This window comes from Ahaetulla prasina, chromosome 1, assembly GCF_028640845.1.
Source record: "Ahaetulla prasina isolate Xishuangbanna chromosome 1, ASM2864084v1, whole genome shotgun sequence".
Classification (NCBI taxonomy): domain Eukaryota; kingdom Metazoa; phylum Chordata; class Lepidosauria; order Squamata; family Colubridae; genus Ahaetulla; species Ahaetulla prasina.
Genome location: NC_080539.1, coordinates 365,211,039 through 365,229,531, shown reverse-complemented (window position 1 = coordinate 365,229,531; position 18,493 = coordinate 365,211,039). Strand labels below are relative to the sequence as shown.

Sequence of the window (18,493 nt, the reverse complement as noted above, 5' to 3'; positions counted from 1 at the left end):
CCACCAGGCTCAAGGTTGACTCAGCCTTCCATCCTTTATAAGGTAGGTAAAATGAGGACCCAGATTGTTGGGGGCAATAAAAGTTGACTTTGTATATAAATATACAAATAGGATGAAGACTATTGCTAACATAGTGTAAGCCGCCCTGAGTCTTCGGAGAAGGGCAGGATAGAAATGCAAATAAATAAGTAAATAAATAAATAAATTTCTCCCACATTTCTTGCTTAACTATTAATACATTTATCAATCTTTTCTCTCTTCTTCTTCTTCTTCCCTTATTTATAATATAACAACAGAGTTGGAAGGGACCTTGGAGGCCTTCTAGTCCAACCCCCTGCCCAGGCAGGAAACCCTACACCATCTCAGTCAGATGGCTATCCAACATTTTCTTTAAAATGTTGAATAATGTTGGATAATGTTTCATTACAACGTTACCCTATATATATATATATATATATATATATATATATATATATATATATATATATATATATATATATAGGTCTTTGGTTGTTCGGGTTTTCTCCCGTGTAAAATTGGAAGTGTCTTGGCGACGTTTGAAGTCTCATTCGTCATCTTCAGGCTTCAGCCGTGCTTCTGGGAGCAATGTGTGATCGCAGCTATTTCTTCCTTTTAACTGCTAGTGGGGGTTTGAACTGATTGGGTGGGAGCTTGGCTGTGCTCTGATTGGCTGGGGTTTTTTCTGTGCTCTGATTGGCTGGGGGTGTGTCCTGTGTTGGTGGGGGCTTGGTTGTGCTCAGTCTAATCTGTGCTGCAGGGGGATTTGAGCTGGTGAGCTGCACTGCTGCTGTTTGGCTTCGTGTTCGTGGTCGTGCTACATCTTCGTAGTGGGTGTCAGTCTGCTGCATGTATGGATTGGAGGGTTTGAAGTGGCTAATGTTGCAGCTGCGGTCTGGCTTCTGGTCCTTGGTCGTGCTTCCTGATCAGTGTGGGTTTGGGTGTGCTTTCTGGGTGGATGTGTGGTGGTGACATCCTGTGTGGACCTCGTGAGTGTGGGTCTGGTGTCATTCCTCGTGTTAGGGACACGTTTGTCAATAAGGGCAGGTTTCAAATGGCTGGTAGGCGGAGGTATCATCTCGTTTGTTCATGCTGTGTGGGCGTTTTTCTATCTCGATGGCTTCTCTGATTATTCTGTTGTTAAAGTGTTCAGTTTTGGCGATAGTTCTGGTCTTTTTAAAGTCAATATCGTGTCCTGTGACTTTAAAGTGTTGGACCAGGAAGAAGTTGGTTCCTCTTTTTGAATGAGTTCTTGTGTTCTTCAATCGTGCACTTATTCTTCTGTTGGTTTGTCAATGTATGTGGTGGGGCAGGCGGTGCATGGGATTTCATATACTCCTTGATTTTCTAACTCAATTTTGTCTTTGGGGTTTCTTAGGATGGTGGATATTTTTGGTTTGTGCAGAATGCTGTCTTGATGTTATGTTTGTGGAGGATCTTGCTGATTCTGTCTGTGGTGCCTTTTATATATGGGAGGAGGGCTGTGCCATTTTCTTGCTCTCTGTCTTGGGTTTTAGTGGGGGTTCTTTTGGATTAGTTTGGTAATTTTGTTTCTCTGGAATCCATTGGATGTTAGTACGTTTGTGAGGTGTGTAGTTCGGTTTTGGGTGTTGTTGGTCAGCTAAAACCGAACTACACACTCTCACAAACGTTAACATCCAATGGATTCCAGAGAAATAAAATTACCAAACTAATCCAAAAGAACCCCCACTAAAACCCAAGACAGAGAGCAAGAAATGGCACAGCCCTCCTCCCATATATAAAAGGCACCACAGACAGAATCAGCAAGATCCTCCACAAACATAACATCAAGACAGCATTCTGCACAAACCAAAAATATCCACCATCCTAAGAAACCCCAAAGACAAAATTGAGTTAGAAAATCAAGGAGTATATGAAATCCCATGCACCGCCTGCCCCACCACATACATTGGACAAACCAACAGAAGAATAAGTGCACGATTGAAGAACACAAGAACTCATTCAAAAAGAGGAACCAACTTCTTCCTGGTCCAACACTTTAAAGTCACAGGACACGATATTGACTTTAAAAAGACCAGAACTATCGCCAAAACTGAACACTTTAACAACAGAATAATCAGAGAAGCCATCGAGATAGAAAAACGCCCACACAGCATGAACAAACGAGATGATACCTCCCGCCTACCAGCCATTTGGAAACCTGCCCTTATTGACAAACGTGTCCCTAACACGAGGAATGACACCAGACCCACACTCACGAGGTCCACACAGGATGTCACCACCACACATCCACCCAGAAAGCACACCCAAACCCACACTGATCAGGAAGCACGACCAAGGACCAGAAGCCAGACCGCAGCTGCAACATTAGCCACTTCAAACCCCTCCAATCCATACATGCAGCAGACTGACACCCACTACGAAGATGTAGCACGACCACGAACACAAAGCCAAACAGCAGCAGTGCAGCTCACCAGCTCAAATCCCCCTGCAGCACAGATTAGACTGAGCACAACCAAGCCCCCACCAACACAGGACACCCCCCCAGCCAATCAGAGCACAGAAAAACCCCCAGCCAATCAGAGCACAGCCAAGCTCCCACCCAATCAGTTCAAACCCCCACTAGCAGTTAAAAGGAAGAAATAGCTGCGATCACACATTGCTCCCAGAAGCACGAAGCTGAAGCCTGAAGATGACGAATGAGACTTCGTCGAAACGTCGCCAAGACACTTCCAATTTTACACGGGAGAAAACCCGAACAACCAAAGACCTATATACAAACACCCGTGAAAACCTCAGAAAACATATATATATATATCTTCTCTAACCAATGATAAAATTGTCCCCATATTTTAAAGTATTCAGATTCCTTGCTTTCTTTAATTGTCAAAGTCAATCTATTCATTTCTGCACAATCCAATATTTTCTTAATTACTTCCTCTTTTTTGGGATTTTCTCTGCTTTCCATCTTTGCGCAAATACTATCCTCGCTGCAGTTATTACATCTATAATTAAATATATATTTTCTTTATTACATTTCTCTGGTAGGATGGTTGCTTCTCTCCTTGATTGGTTTCCATCCATTGCTTCTTGTCCTGCCTTCAGGTGCTTTGGAGAATAACTTGACTCCCTCTTCTTTGTGGCAACCCCTGAGATATTGGAACCCTGCTATCATGTCTCCCCTAGTCCTTCTTTTCATTAAACTAGACATACCCAATTCCTGCAACTGTTCTTCATATGTTTTAGCCTTCAATCCCCTAATCATCTTTGTTACTCTTCTCTACACTCTTTCTAGAGTCTCCACATCTTTTTTATATCATGGCAACCAAAACTGGATGCAGTATTACAAGTGTGGTCTTACCAAGGCATTGTAAAGCAGTCTTAACGCTTTGCATGATCTTGATTCTATCCCTCTGTTTATGCAGCCTAGAACTGTGTTGGCTTTTGTAGCAGCTGCAGCACACTGCTGGCTCATATTTAAGTGGTTGTCCAGTAATGCTCAAAAATCCCTCTCACAGTTACTACTATTGAGCCAGGTCATTGGTGGGATTCAAAAAATTTTACTGCCTATTCTGTGGGCGTGGCTTGGTGGGTGTAGCTTGATGGACATGGCAGGGGAAGGATACTGTAAAATTTCCATTCCCTCCCCCACTCCAGGGGGAGGTTACTGCAAAATCCCTATTTCCACCCAGACTTGGGAGGCAGAGAATAGATGGGGGCAGAGCCAGTCAGTCAGTTACTGGTTCTCTGAACTACTCAAAATTTGCGCTACCGGTTCTCCAGAACTGGACAGAACTTGCTAAATACCACCTATACTGTATCTGTGCATTTGGTTTTTCTTGCCTAAATGTAGACCATAAATTTTTTCACCATTGAATTTCATTTTGTTAGATAGCACCCAATGTTCAAGTCTGTCAGGATCCTTCTGTTCCTTGGGCCTATCTTCTGGACCAGGGGTCTGCAACCTTAAACACTCAAAGAGCCATTTGGACCAGTTTCCTACAGAAAAGAAAACACCGGGACTATTTCTTGAGCGGCCACAAAACTAGCATATGTAATTGAATTAAACATTCTGTTTTCTTCTGAAACTTTTCTTTTCTTGGATTTATTCATGATTGGCCTACCAGGGGTTGAAAAACTCAATAAATCGCATGCTGGCGGCTGTCGCACATTGGCAGTTGTGACGCATATTTTGAGTGACAGGGAGCCCCAGCAGAGGGGTGAAAGTGCCACATGCGGGTCCAGAGCTGCAGGTTGCTGACCCCTGTTCTGGACAAACAAGAAAAAGTGAGAAGGAAACTCAAGATTGCCCCAACTTGATTCTCTTTGGTATAAGAAGGAGGGAAGAGGAAACAGTGTCAGGTTTTCTGATATTTTTGGTGGTCCCTTCCTGACCTGGCCTGTTTGGAAGGTCCGACACTGGATGATTTTATCGACAAATTGTTGGACAGAAATATCTCAGCTGTTTTTCTAGTAGGGCATTCTTTATCCTAAACAAGACAGCTGGTTGACAGCCAACTAACTCAGGTTAGAGAAATGAGAGTCATATTTATTGTCATTTGACAGTAAACAGTGTCACTCCATTGATTTTGGATCTGGATCTTTGAAATAAAACTCAAAAGGTCTCCATTTTCAGCATCTGATGCCACTGCTTTTTTTGTTCAAGAAATAGCAAGAGATAATAACTTAGGTTGTCAGCTTTCAGGAATGCATTGGACGTTTAAATAATGCCAGTGGCAGCCTTGGAAGGAAATTACAGGAGTGTCAGAATTGAACAGCAACTTGACAAAATGGAATAAAACAGCTAATTCATTATATATTAAGCTGTTCATTGTATAATAAAAGGCTTGATAACATCAATATGGCTGAAAAACTACATTTTTGTGCCAGCATCTCCCAGAAGGCCTCGTTTGTAATAGGAGTTAAAAAAATCAGAATGAGAATTGGAAATTACCTGGTTGTAAACTAAAGTGAGAGGGACGCGGTGGCTCAGGGGCTAGGACGTTGAGCTTGTCGATCAAAAGGGGCCGGTGAATGGCGCAGGCTGGTAAGGCCTGTTATTAAGAACAGCCTGTTATTAAGAACACAAAGCCTGCAATTACTGCAGGTTCGAGCCCGGCCCAAGGTTGACTCAGCCTTCCATCCTTTATAAGGTAGGTAAAATGAGGACCCAGATTGTTGGGGGGGCAATAAGTTGACTTTGTAAAAAATATACAAATAGAATGAGACTATTGCCTTATACACTGTAAGCCGCCCTGAGTCTTCGGAGAAGGGCGGGGTATAAATGTAAACAAAAAAAAAAAAAAGATCAGCAGCTCAGCGGTTCGAATCCCTAGTGCTGCCATGTAACGGGGTGAGCTCCCATTACTTGTCCCAGCTTCTGCCAACCTAGCAGTTTGAAAGCAGGTAAAAAGTGCAAGTAGAAAAAATAGGGACCACCTTTGGTGGGAAGGTAACAGCGTTCCGTGTGCCTTTGGCGTTGAGTCATGCCGGCCACATGACCATGGGGACGTCTTCGGACAGCGCTGGCTCTTCGGCTTTGAAACGGAGATGAGCACCGCCCCCTAGAGTCAGCAACGACTAGCACATATGTGTGAGGGGAACCTTTACCTTACCTTTAAACTAAAGTGAGTATCTACTGCAGTCCATCTATTTGTGGACTTCAACTTCCAGAATTCCCCAGCCAGCATGGACTTTGTGGACGGCATGGACATAGCTGGCTGGGGAATTCTGGGAGTTGAAGTCCACAAGTCTTAAAGTTGCCAAGGTTGAAACCCCTGATTTATAGGTTTAACAATGTACACTTATTGAGCAATAGGGGCTTTTTCTGTAAATGTGGAATTTAACAGCATTTACAAAAAATATCCACAATAGAAAGGTATCGTTCACCTGTGGTTGGAATGATTAATTATGATAATATTGTACATTTTAGTGCTATCCAAGTTGAACGTGGGAGACTCGAGATTATTTCACAAAGTGCTCATGGCTAAAGTATGATGTTCTTGTTGTGACTCCAGCCCTCGAACCTGGCCCCATGCCTGAAAGTGACTCCGAGAGTGAGGGGGAAGGGCCGGTAAGGCTTACCTCGGGAGCACCGATTCCTTTGGCCCGGCTCCAGGAGCCAGAACCAGACCAGTCGGAGTACGTAATGAGGCCGTCATCCCCTGATTCCTCCCTTCCCCAAGCTACGCCTTCAGACCCAGCTGATAATAATAATAATCAAGCTTGGATTGACCCACGCTTCAGAAGATTAGAGAGGCGGCGTCATCAAAGGGAAGGGTGGGGCAGGAGCCCCACCCCACAGGATATATAAGGAGCTTTGGGACTGCTCTCATTCCATGGGAAGCAAAAATTAGCTGAACCATTTCAAAGAGAGCTGAAAGTCTTACTCTGTGAGTCATTTGTTTGAACTTTGGCAGGCAGTTGCGATTTCTCTGCCAGGACTGATAATAATAATAATAATAATAATAATAATAATAATAATAATAATAATAATAATAATAATAATAATAATAATAATAATAATAATATAATTTGTATACCGCCCTTCTTCCGGAGGACTCAGGGCGGTGAACAGGCAGATAAAATAAAAACGATACATTTCAATAAAAACAATATTTAAAAAACTTATTCCAATAGCCTAAATTTAAAATACAATACGAAATATAAAATAAACCCCAATAAAATCCATATTTAAAACCCTATTAAGCCAGTCCTGCTCGAAAGAATAGATATGTTTTAAGCTCGCGGCGAAAGGTCCGGAGGTCTGGAAGTTGTCGAAGTCCTGGGGGAAGCTCATTCCAGAGGGTAGGTGCCCCCACAGAGAAGGCTCTCCCCCTGGGGGTCGCCAGCCTGCACTGTCTGGCTGACGGCACCCTGAGGAGGCCCTCTCTATGAGAGCGTACCGGTCGGTGGGAGGCATGTGGTAACAGAAGGCAGTCCCGAAGATATCCCGGTCCTATGCCATGGAGCGCTTTAAAGGTGGTAACCAACACCTTGAAGTGCACTCGGAAAACCACAGGTAGCCAGTGCAGCCTGCGCAGGATCGGTGTTATATGGGAGCCACGAGATAAGAGCTGTGAATCCACTGACTGAAGGCCAGCTCGTTGCTCCAAAGTGGGGAAGGAGACAGAACAGTTCTAATCTATACCAGGGGTGCCCAACCTCTGCGCCGTGGCTCACTAGTGGACTGTGACGTGTTTGCGAGTGGGCCGTGGAAACAGCGGGCGAGACTGCGGACACATCCCCACTTACACAAGCAGTGTGCGGGTGTGCGCGTGCTTGCTTCATTTGCATGAGCAGGAGGTACATGTACACGATGCTCGTGCAAATGGAGCTGTGCGCAGGTGCTTGCTAGCTGCTCGTGCAAAACCGTTCCTTTCCCCTCCCCCCCCCTTGCCAGTCCTCAAGGAAAGGTTGGGGAACTGTTCTATACCATGAAATATCTGATGGCAATAGCAATAGCACTTAGACTTATATACCGCTTTATAGTGCCCCTCTCTAAGCGGTTTACAGAGTCAGCCTCTTGCACCCAATACTCTGGGTCCTCATTTTACCCGACCATGGAAGGGATGGAAGGCTGAGTCAACTTTGAACCTGGTGAGATTTGAACTGCCAAATTGCAGTCAGCCTGCAGTACTCCACTCTAACCACTGCGCCACCACGGCTCATCGAGCTGGATGGCTGGATGGCTTTAAAAAAAGATTGGACAGGACTGGATAAGGCTACAATATGGGTACACAGGTTCCAGGATTCACAACTATATTTTATCTGACCTTCATTAATAGAGGTAGTGTGTAATATTAAGGTGGGTGGACTTCAAATCCCAGAATTCCCCAGCCATGCTCCTTTCAAGTCCATACAATTAGTCCTTGACTGATAACCCTTTGTTTAGTGGCGGTTCAAAGTTGCAGCAAAAAAATTAATTTACAACCTGTCCTTGCAGTTATGACTGATGCCGGTCACGTCATCCCAATTCAAGCCTGTGGCAACCAGCTTGCACTTACAACCGGTTGCAGCTTCCTCCCGGTGGACGTGTGATCATGATTTGCAACCTTCCCGACTGGTTTCTTGCAAAATACAGAATAGAATAGAATAGAATTTTATTGGCCAAGTGTGATTGGACACACAAGGAATTTGTCTTGGTGCATATGCTCTCAGTGTACATAAAAGAAAAGATACGTTCATCAAGGTATAACATTTACAACACAATTGATGGTCAGTATATCAATATAAATCATAAGGATTGCCAGCAACAAGTTACAGTCATACAGTCATAAGTAGAAAGAGATTGGTGATGGGAACGATGAGAAGATTAATAGTAATGCAGATTCAGTAAATAGTTTGACAGTGTTGATGGAATTATTTGTTTAGCAGAGTGATGGCGTTCAGGAAGAAACTGTTCTTGTGTCTAGTTGTTCTGGTGTGCAGTGCTCTATAGCGTCGTTTTGAGGGTAGTAGTTGAAACAGTTTATGTCCAGGATGCGAGGGGTCTGTAAATATTTTCACGGCCCTCTTCTTGATTCGTGCTGTATACAGGTCCTCAATGGAAGGCAGGTTGGTAGCAATTATTTTTTCTGCAGTTCTAATTATCCTCTGAAGTCTGTGTTTTTCTTGTTGGGTTGCAGAACCGAACCAGACAGTTATAGAGGTGCAAATGACAGACTCAATAATTCCTCTGTAGAACTTCACTTAATGAGTATAGTGAATTGCTTTACAACTGTGGTAAAATGGAGTAAAATTGAATTGTCGACTTACGACCATGCTGGCTTAAGGCAGAAATTCTGATTCCAATTGTGGTCATAAGACCACGGTCATATGACCATTTCCCATAGTTACAACTTTAGTCATAGTCATGTGATTGAAATTCAGATGTTTGGCAACTGGTTCATATTTATGACGATTGCTGGATCATAAAAAGGGTCATGTAATCACTTTTTGAGACTTTCTGGCAAGCAAAGTGAATGGGGAAGCCAGATTCATTGAACAACTGTGTTACTAACTTAACAACTGCAGTGATTCACCTAACAACTGTGGCAAGACAGGTCGTAAAAGGGGGCAAAGCTCACTTAACAAATGTTTCACTTAGCAACAAAAATTTTAGGCACAATTATGATCGTAAGTTGAGGACGATCTGTATTTGTCCTGCTTACGGTCTTCCCTGTGGTGCTTGGCTGACCGTTGTTGAAAAGAATGCAGCCTCTGCAGACCTTTGATCTGATTCAGTAGAGAGCTTGTGATTTTCCCTGGTCTATCTCTAACAAAAATGTGCAGGAGAAACTTAAACAGTAAACAAATATTCAACTACTGGGTCAAAATGGCAGTGGGAAGCTAGTGAAATCCTGAAAAAGCTAATTGAAGGCAATATAATATACATTGGGGGAAAGTTATGTTCAATCCGAATAGAGCTGGAAGGGACCTCAGAGGTCTTCTAGCCCAACCCCCTGCTCAAGCAGGAGACCCTATACCAGTGATGGCTAACCTTTTCTAGACTGAGTGGCCAAAGTGTGTGTGTGCGCACGCGCAGCCCCAATATGAAACCCACACCTGGCCCCTGTACATGCGCCCTGCCCCCCCACATGTGCCGCACCCCTGCGCATGCACCCCACCTCATGCATGCTCACGTGGGTCCCCACATGCTCCCCACTCCCTGTGCATGCACACATGGCCCCCGCATGTGCCCCACCCCATACATGCCCCCTGCATGCTCCCTGCCCCTCCGCATTTCCTTCTGCGCATGCGTGGCAGAGACTCAAAGACCAGCTGGCCGGCAGGAGGCACACACGCATGTGCAGCAGAGCAGAGCTGGGGCGACGGCTCGTGTGCCCACAGAGCATTTCAGACAAATGGCTGTCCAGTCTCTTCTTCAAAGCCTCCAGTGATGAAGCACCCACAACCTCTGAAGGCAATCTCTTCCACTGGTTAATTGTCATCCCTGTTAGGAAGTTTATCCTTAATTCCAGGTTGCTTCTCTCCTGGATTAGTTTCCATCCATTGTGTCTTGTCCTGCCCTCTCTGGTGCTTTGGAAAATAGGTTGAACCCTCCCCCTGCCCTTTGTGGCAACCTCTCAAATACTGGAATACTGCTATCAGGTTCCCCCTAGTCCTTCTTTTCTCTAGACTGGCCATACTTCCAAATTATTTTCGTGTGCAAAACCTGAGAATGAAAGTCCTATTTTGTCTGATAGGAGCAAATTCGGCAGGGTTTGGGTGTGTACGAAGAGAATACCAAAAAAATACAATTTAAAGGAAGGGCTGTTAAGACACAACTATTTGAACAGCCCCCTCCCAGCCTTCCTCTGAAGTTTAATTGCAGCTGCCTTCTTGGGTTACTTTATTTTTTAGGTCAGGAGTGTTTGCCTAATCTCACTGGGACAGGCAGACGTAGACAAGTAGCCTCTATAATCTCCACTTGGACTGCCCCAGCTTCGAGTAACAAGAGCTGCTTTGTTGATTTGTCAAACTACTGAGCGATTTACGAGAGGTTCCGCTTTGGAGAAGTTGGTTGAAAAACCTCTCTGGTACAAAGTTGCATTCAAGCAAGGAAGGTATGTTTATTTTATTTTATTTTTTAAAAAAATCTTATGCTTTCTTTCATATTTTGTTTCTTTAGCTTGAATTATTGGGAGGTGTCTGTCTTGTATGATACAGGTAATCCTCGATTTATGGCCATATTCCAGCCCAAAATTTATCTTGCTAAGCAAGACATTTGTTAAGTGAGTTTTGCCCCATTTTACGACCTTTCTCGCCACGGTTGTTAAGTGAATCCCTACAGTTGTTAAGGTAGTAACATGGTTGCGAGGTAAATCTGGCTTCCCCCATTGACTTTGTTTGTCAGAAGGTTACAGAAGGTGATCACATTATCTCGAGGCACTGCAATCGTTTTAAATAGGAGTAATTTGCCAAGAGGGACGCGGTGGCTCAGTGGTTTAAGATGCTGAGCTTGTCGATCAGAAGGTCGGCAGTTCAGCGGTTCGAATCCCTAGTGCTGTGTAACGGGGTGAGCTCCCATTACTTGTCCCAGCTTCTGCCAACCTAGCAGTTCGAAAGCATGTAAAAAATGCAAGTAGGAAAATAGGGACCACTTTGGTGGGAAGGTAACAGTGTTCTGTGCGCCTTTGGCATTGAGTCATGCCGGCCACATGACCATGGAGATGTCTTCGGACAGCGCTGGCTCTTCGGCCTTGAAATGGAGATGAGCACCGCCCTCTAGAGTCAGGAACGACTAGCACGTATGTGCGAGGGGAACCTTCACCTTTACCTAATTTGCCAAGTGTCTGAATTTTGATCATGTGACCGTAGAGGGATGCTGCAACAGTCATAAGTGTGAAAATTGGTCATAAGTCACTTTTTCCGATGACGTAATTTTGCACGGTCAATAAATGAACTGTTGTAAATCTAGGACTTCCTGTATGCGTTAAATTATTATTTGAGAAATGTCTTCAGATATCCTGCCTGTTAATGAATAGAATAGAATGAATAGAGTAGATTTTTTTTTTTTAATTGGCCAAGTGTGATTGGACACACAAGGAATTTGTCTTGGTGCATATGCTCTCAGTGTACATAAAAAGAAAAGATACGTTCATCAAGGTACAACATTTACAACACAATTGATGGTCAATATATCAATATAAATCATAAGGATTGCCAGCAACAAGTTATAGTCATACAGTCATAAGTGGAAAGAGATTGGTGATGGGAACTATGAAACGATTAATAGTAGTGCAGATTCAGTAAATAGTCTGACAGTGTTGAGGGAATTATTTGTTTAGCAGAGTGATGGCCTTCGGGAAAAAACTGTTCTTGTGTCTAGTTGTTCTGGTGTGCAGTGCTCTATAGCGTCGTTTTGAGGGTAGGAGTTGAAACAGTTTATGTCCAGGATGCGAGTGATCTGCAAATATTTTCACGGCCCTCTTCTTGATTCGTGGAATATACAGGTCCTCAATGGAAGGCAGGTTGGTAGCAATTATTTTTTCTGCAGTTCTAATTATCCTCTGAAGTCTGTGTCTTTCTTGTTGGGTTGCAGAACCGAACCAGACAGTTATAGAGGTGCAAATGACAGACTCAATAATTCCTCTGTAGAACTGGATCAGACTGTAGTACTGTTTATGGAGTAAACAGTACAGGGGAAATGACAGCAAAAAATTTAACAGCCAGTGGGGCTGGTCTTTCATTTCTTCAGGGCACTCAACTCTCACCCACATTTCTCTTCTTCCCTTGGCAGAGGTTGATTTAAAGGGCTTTGTTTTGGTAGATCGGGTAGCATTCCCAGTGCCTGGTTTAGGAGGAAGACCTGTTGAGGTAAGTGTGTGTATCTAGTCCTCAACATACAAAGAGTGATTGTTCGAAGATACAACAGCATTGAACAAAGTGACTTAACAACCATTATTCACCCTTACAATCATTGTAGCATCCCCATGGTTGCATGATCAAAATTTAGTTATTTGGTAACTGGTTCATATTCATGACGGTCGCTGTGTTCTGGGGTCATGTGATCCCCTTTTTGCGACCTTCAAAGTCAAGGGGAAGCCAGATTCACTTAATAACCGTGAACAACTAACTTTACAACTGCGGAGATTCACTTAACAACTGTGGCGAGAAAGGTCGTAAAATGGAGCAAAACTCACCTAACGACTGTCTCACGTAGCAATGGAAATTTTGGTCACCGTTATGGTCATAAGTCAAGGACTACTTGTAGCCTTTTTGCTCCTTAGGGCAGAGAGAATTCTTTGATAACCTTAAAAATGGTTAGACATTTCCCTTGGCTTTCCGTATCCTTTCCTTGAAGATTAGTTGCAGGCATCCAATGCAGGCATCTAATTATCATGTTTCGGACACATTATCTGAAGTTTCTAATGCTAGGAAAGGTAGAACGAAAAAGAAGAAGAAGAAGCTTAATAGAATAGAAATAGAATTTTTTATTGGCCAAGTTATACTTTGTTTGCGAACACCTAGAAGCAAACAAAGTAATAACCAAAAGCCAACATGGGTTTGTCAAAAACAGATCATGCCAGACTAATCTTATCGCATTCTTTGACAAAATGACAAAATTAGTAGACCAGAGGAATGCTGTTGATATAATTTACTTGGACTTCAGTAAAGCATTTGATAAAGTAGACCATAACCTACTACTAGATAAAGTAGAAAAATGTGGGTTAGACAGCACCACCACCAGATGGATTCGTAACTGGCTGACCAACCGCACTCAACGTGTAGTCCTCAACGGAACTACATCCACATGGAGGGAAGTATGCAGTGGAGTACCCCAAGGCTCTGTTTTAGGCCCAGTACTCTTCAACATCTTCATCAATGACTTGGACGAGGGATAGATGGGAACTCATCAGATTTGCAGATGACACCAAGCTGGCAGGAATAGCCAACACTCCAGAAGATAGGCTCAAGTTACAGAAAGATCTTGACAGACTTGAACATTGGGCGCTATCTAACAAAATGAAATTCAACAGTGAAAAAGTAAGGTTCTACATTTAGGCCAAAAACAAACTGCACCAGTACCGTATATGTGGCACCTTGCTCAATAGTAGTACCTGTGAGAGGGATCTTGGAGTCCTAGTGGATAACCATCTAGATATGAGCCAGCAGTGTGCAGCAGCTGTTAAAAAAGCCAACATAGTTCTGGGCTGCATAAACAGAGGGATAGAATCAAGATCACGTGAAGTGCTAGTACCACTTTATAATGCCTTGGTAAGGCCACACTTGGAATATTGCATCCAGTTTTGGTCGCCACGATGTAAAAAGATGTTGAGACTCTAGAAAGAGTGCAGAGAAGAGCAACAAAGATGATTAGGGACTGGAGGATAAAACATATGAAGAACGGTTGCAGGAACTGGGTATGTCTAGTTTAACAAAAGAAGGACCAGGGAGACATGATAGCAGTGTTCCAATATCTCAGGGGCTGCCACAGAGAAGTGGGAGTCGGGCTGTTCTCCAGAGCACCTGAGGGTAGAACAAGAAGCAATGGGTGGAAACTGATCAAGGAAAGAAGCAACTTAGAACTAAGGAGAAATTTCCTGACAGTTAGAACAATTAATAAGTGGAACAACTTGCCTTCAGAAGTTGTGAATGCTCCAACACTGGAAATTTTTAAGAAAATGTTGGATAACCATCTGACTGAGATGGTGTAGGGTTTCCTGCCTGGGCAGGGGGTTGGACTAGAAGGCCTCCAAGGTCCCTTCCAACTCTGATGTTATGTTATGTTATGTTATGTTATGTTAAGTGTGATTGGGCACACAAGGAATTTGTCTTGATGCATATGCTCCCAGTGTACATAAAAGAAAAGATACATTCATCAAGAATCATAAAGTACAATACTTAATGATAGTCATAGGGTACAAATAAGCAATCGGGAAACAATATCAATTTAAATCGTAAGGATACAAGCAACAAGGTTACAGTCATATAGTCATAAGTGGAAGGAGATGGGTGATGGGAACGATGAGAAGATTAATAGTAGTGCAGTGGCTGCTGGGGGCATGGCGAGGGTGGGCGCGGCCAGCTCGAAGTTACTTGTGTCAGGGGCGTCTGTGGGGGTCCGAGCACTGTGCCAGCAAAAATGGGCTCCCAAGCTCCGTTTTCGGCTGCAATGGCCTCCTTCAACCCTCTGCCAGCAAAAACAGAGCTCGGGAGGGGTGCGCGTGGCCCTCCCGAGCTCCGTTTTCACTGGCACAGACACCTCGGATTGGTTCTTCACTTTTTTCCAGGACCGGCCCTGTGGGCCAGATCTAAGGACACTACAGGCCGGATCCAGCCCACAGACCTTGAGTTTGACACCCCTGGAATACAGGTAGTCCTTGACTTACAACCATTTAGCGACTATTTGAAGCTCCATCCTAAATGAAAAGGGTGGCTTAAAACCGGTCCTCACACTTATAACCGTCATAGCATCAACACAATTACATCATCAAAATGTGGGCGCTTGGCATGTCAAGGCTCTGACTTATCAGCCCAAGCAAACCAGAACTCCGAGGCTTTCGTTTTCCTCAGAGAATTCCTTTATTGCAGGGGTCTCCAACCTCGGCAACTTTAAGACTTGTGGACTTCAACTCCCAGAATTGAAAGCTGGCTGAGGAACTCTGGGAGTTGAAGTCCACAAACCTTAAAGTTACTAAGGTTGGAGACCCCTGATCTAAATAATTTGAATAAAATAAAATAATAAAATAAAATATTTGTGCAGCTTTCTGAGATTTGGTGTATTTCTGTAGTGTTTCACTCTTAACTACACAAACAGACAAAATCTCACAAAGCTGTATGTGACATTTTGTGTGTGTGTGTGTGTGTGTGTAAAGTGTGAAAGTTTAGCTGCTTTTATCTAAAACGGGTCTCCAATTTTAGCAACTTTAAGGCTTGTGGACTTCAACTCCCAGAGTTCCTCAGCCAACTTTGCTGGCTGAGGAATTCTGGGAGTTGAAGTCCACAAGTCTTAAAGGGACCAAGGTTGGAGACCCCTGCTTTATTGGGCACATCATATCGGCACACTTAGTGGTAAATCAACTCTGACTTTTTCCTGTGGTTTCAGCATAGTTTAAACCAGCAACAACCCTCCCCCCCACACTCCAAGTGTCACTTGTCACGTTGGGCAATTAGCTTGGTTGGCCATATTTTTCCCCCCTATCTTTGAACTTCCTAACAGATTCCTACCAGACATTCTCCCTTGCCCTGCCTTATGGAGGAAGACGTAAAGGAACATTTGTAATCTGACAGCTGTTCATTCCAAATCCCTCATAGCCAGAAATAAACTAGAATGAAAAAAAAGGATACAGAAACGATGGGATAATTCTCCAGTCGAATTCCTTGTTGCAAAACGAGTTACAGTACTAAAGTGGATGGTCAAAAAAGGACTGCATAACCTGTGGCGTGCTAGGTTACATCCATGATTATGTAAAGTTCTCCTTAATTTACATTACAGGTAGTCCTCGACTTACAACAGTTCATTTAGTGAACTTTGGCAAGGAAGATTGTAACGTGGGACGAAACTCATTTAACAAACGTCTCACTTAGCAACAGCAATTTGGGGCTCAATTGTGGTCGTAAGTTAAGGACTACCTGCATGGTTTTGGTGTATTGTTTTTCTTTTGTTTTTAATTGTTACCACCCAGACATCCATTTGGGTTATTTATTTATTTATTTATTTATTTATTTATTTATTTATTTATTTTTCATATTTTTATACCGCCCTATCTCCCTAGGGACTCAGGGCGGTTAACAACCAGATAAAAATATACATATAAATACAAATAAAAACATCCATTAAAAAACTTATTATAATTGGCCGAATAATTAAAATGATGATAATAAAAATAATAAAATCCCCATTAAAACCAATTTACTAGGCAAATTCAATAAATATTCTGCTTTTTTAGGTTGGGGGAAACAGACTGGAAGGCTAACAGTGCAAATAAGCAGATGGAGGAGACAGTGAAAAAGGAGACAGAGGAATTACTGAGTCTGTCATCTGCACCTCTATAACTGTCTGGTTTGGTTCTGCAACCCAACAAGACAGACACAGACTTCAGAGGATTAGAACTGCAGAAAAAACAATGGCTACCAACCTGCCTTCCATTGAGGACCTGTATACTGCACGAGTCAAAAAGAGGGCTGTGAAAATATTTACAGATCCCTCACATCCAGGACATAAACTGTTTCAACTCCTACCCTCAAAACGACACTATAGAGCACTGCACACCAGAACAACTAGACACAAGAACAGTTTTTTCCCCAAACGCCATCACTCTGCTAAACAAATAACACCACCAACAATACAACTACCCTTCAAAAAAACCTTGACTTTGTATCTGAATGGTCTAAAACTTGGCAACTCCAAATCTTAACCAGCAAATGCTCAGTCTTGCATATTGGAAAAAAGAACCTAAACACTAAATACAAGCTTGATGGACATTACCTTACAGATGACCCCCACCCTGCTAAGATCAAATGATCTAAGTGCCAAAGCCCACTGCAACTACATCGCAAAAAAGGCTTTAAGAGTTATAAACCTAAGAGTAGCTTCTTCTCCAAAAACACTACACTACTAACCAGAGCATATAAAACATTTGCTAGACCAATTCTTGAATGCAGCTCAACTGTCTGGAACCCATACCACATTTCTGACATCACTACAATTGAACGTGTCCAGAAATATTTTACAAGAAGAGTTCTCCGCTCCTCTGAATACAACAAAATACCTTATGCCACCAGACTTGAAATCCTGGGCTTAGAAAATTTAGAACTACGCCGCGTTCGACATGACCCGAGTTTAACTCATAGAATTATCTATTACAATGTACTTCCTGTCGAAAACTACTTCAGCTTCAATTGCAACAATACACGAACACACAATAGATTTAAGCTTAATTTTAACTGCTCCAATCTTGATTGCAGAAAATATGACTTCAGTAACAGAGTTGTTAATGCTTGGAATAAACTACCTGACTCTCTGGTCTCTTCCCAAAATCCCCAAAGCTTCAACTAAAAACTGTCTACTATTGACCTCACCCCATTTCTAAGAGGTCTGTAAGGGGCGTGCATAAGAACACAAGCGTGCCTACCGTTCCTGTCCTATTGTTTCCTTTCGTTATATCCAATTAATATAGTTATTATATACTCATACTTATATATATGCTTATATATTGTATAGTTATTACATGCTTACGCTTATATATACTGTGTGACAAAAATAAATAAATAAAAATTCCCTCAACACTGTCAAACTATTGACTAAATCTGCGCTATTAATCTTCTCATCATTCCCATCACCCGTCTCCTTCCACTTATGACTGTAACTTTGTTGCTTGTATCCTTACGATTTATACTGATATTGATTGTTTCCTGATTGCTTATTTGTACCCTATGACTATCATTAAGTGTTGTAAGTGTTATACCTTGATGAAGGTATCTATTTATGTACACTGAGGGTATATGCACCAAGACAAATTCCTTGTGTGTCGAATCACACTTGGCCAATAAAAAATTCTATTCTATTCTATAAATGGAACAATTGAAACAGATCAGTCAGATTGGGTTTTTTTTTTAAAGTTTCATATTTTGAAAAATGAATTTTAATGTTTTCTTTCTCTTCTTCTTCTCAGGAGGTTCAGTTCTCTTCCTAGCTAGCTTCTGAGCTTGGTATGGATAATGGTAGAGCGGTAGAAGGTCAAGTAGGCTTAAAACAGAATGATGCGGAGGTCAGAGTCCATGGACGTATTCTTCCAGAGGTGAGCAGTTTGTGTCTTGCTGTGTCATAACTGTAGTGGCCGTGAAACAAGACAATGCAGGTAATCCTCAACTTACAACTCGTTTGGTAACTGTTCAAAGTTACAGTGACACTGAAAACACGACTTAAACCCGTGACGGCGAACCTACGGCACGCGTGCCCGAAATGGCACATGGAGCCATCTCGCCTGGCACGTGTGGCGGCGGCCGTTCCTCTTCTGGGTTTCTGACACGCATGCGCGCACGACAGTCAGCTGGCCTTTGTGCT

General features: G+C 42.8%; 1 protein-coding gene across 4 annotated transcripts in view; it reads left to right on the top strand.

Annotated features, from left to right (window-relative positions):
* The window catches only part of SLC25A42 (solute carrier family 25 member 42), a 62,253-nt gene that overhangs the window by 23,893 nt on the left and 19,867 nt on the right, over positions 1-18,493 (top strand). For 2 of the 4 annotated variants that reach the window (XM_058163439.1, XM_058163440.1), the window contains exon 2: positions 18,102-18,227. In XM_058163439.1, the coding sequence (XP_058019422.1) occupies positions 18,141-18,227 (87 nt within the window). In that variant the 5' untranslated portion in view covers positions 18,102-18,140. Of the gene's footprint in view, positions 1-10,344; positions 10,548-12,279; positions 12,301-18,101; positions 18,228-18,493 lie in introns of those variants that run through there. The other 2 variants (XM_058163438.1, XM_058163441.1) reach the window with 2 other exon arrangements.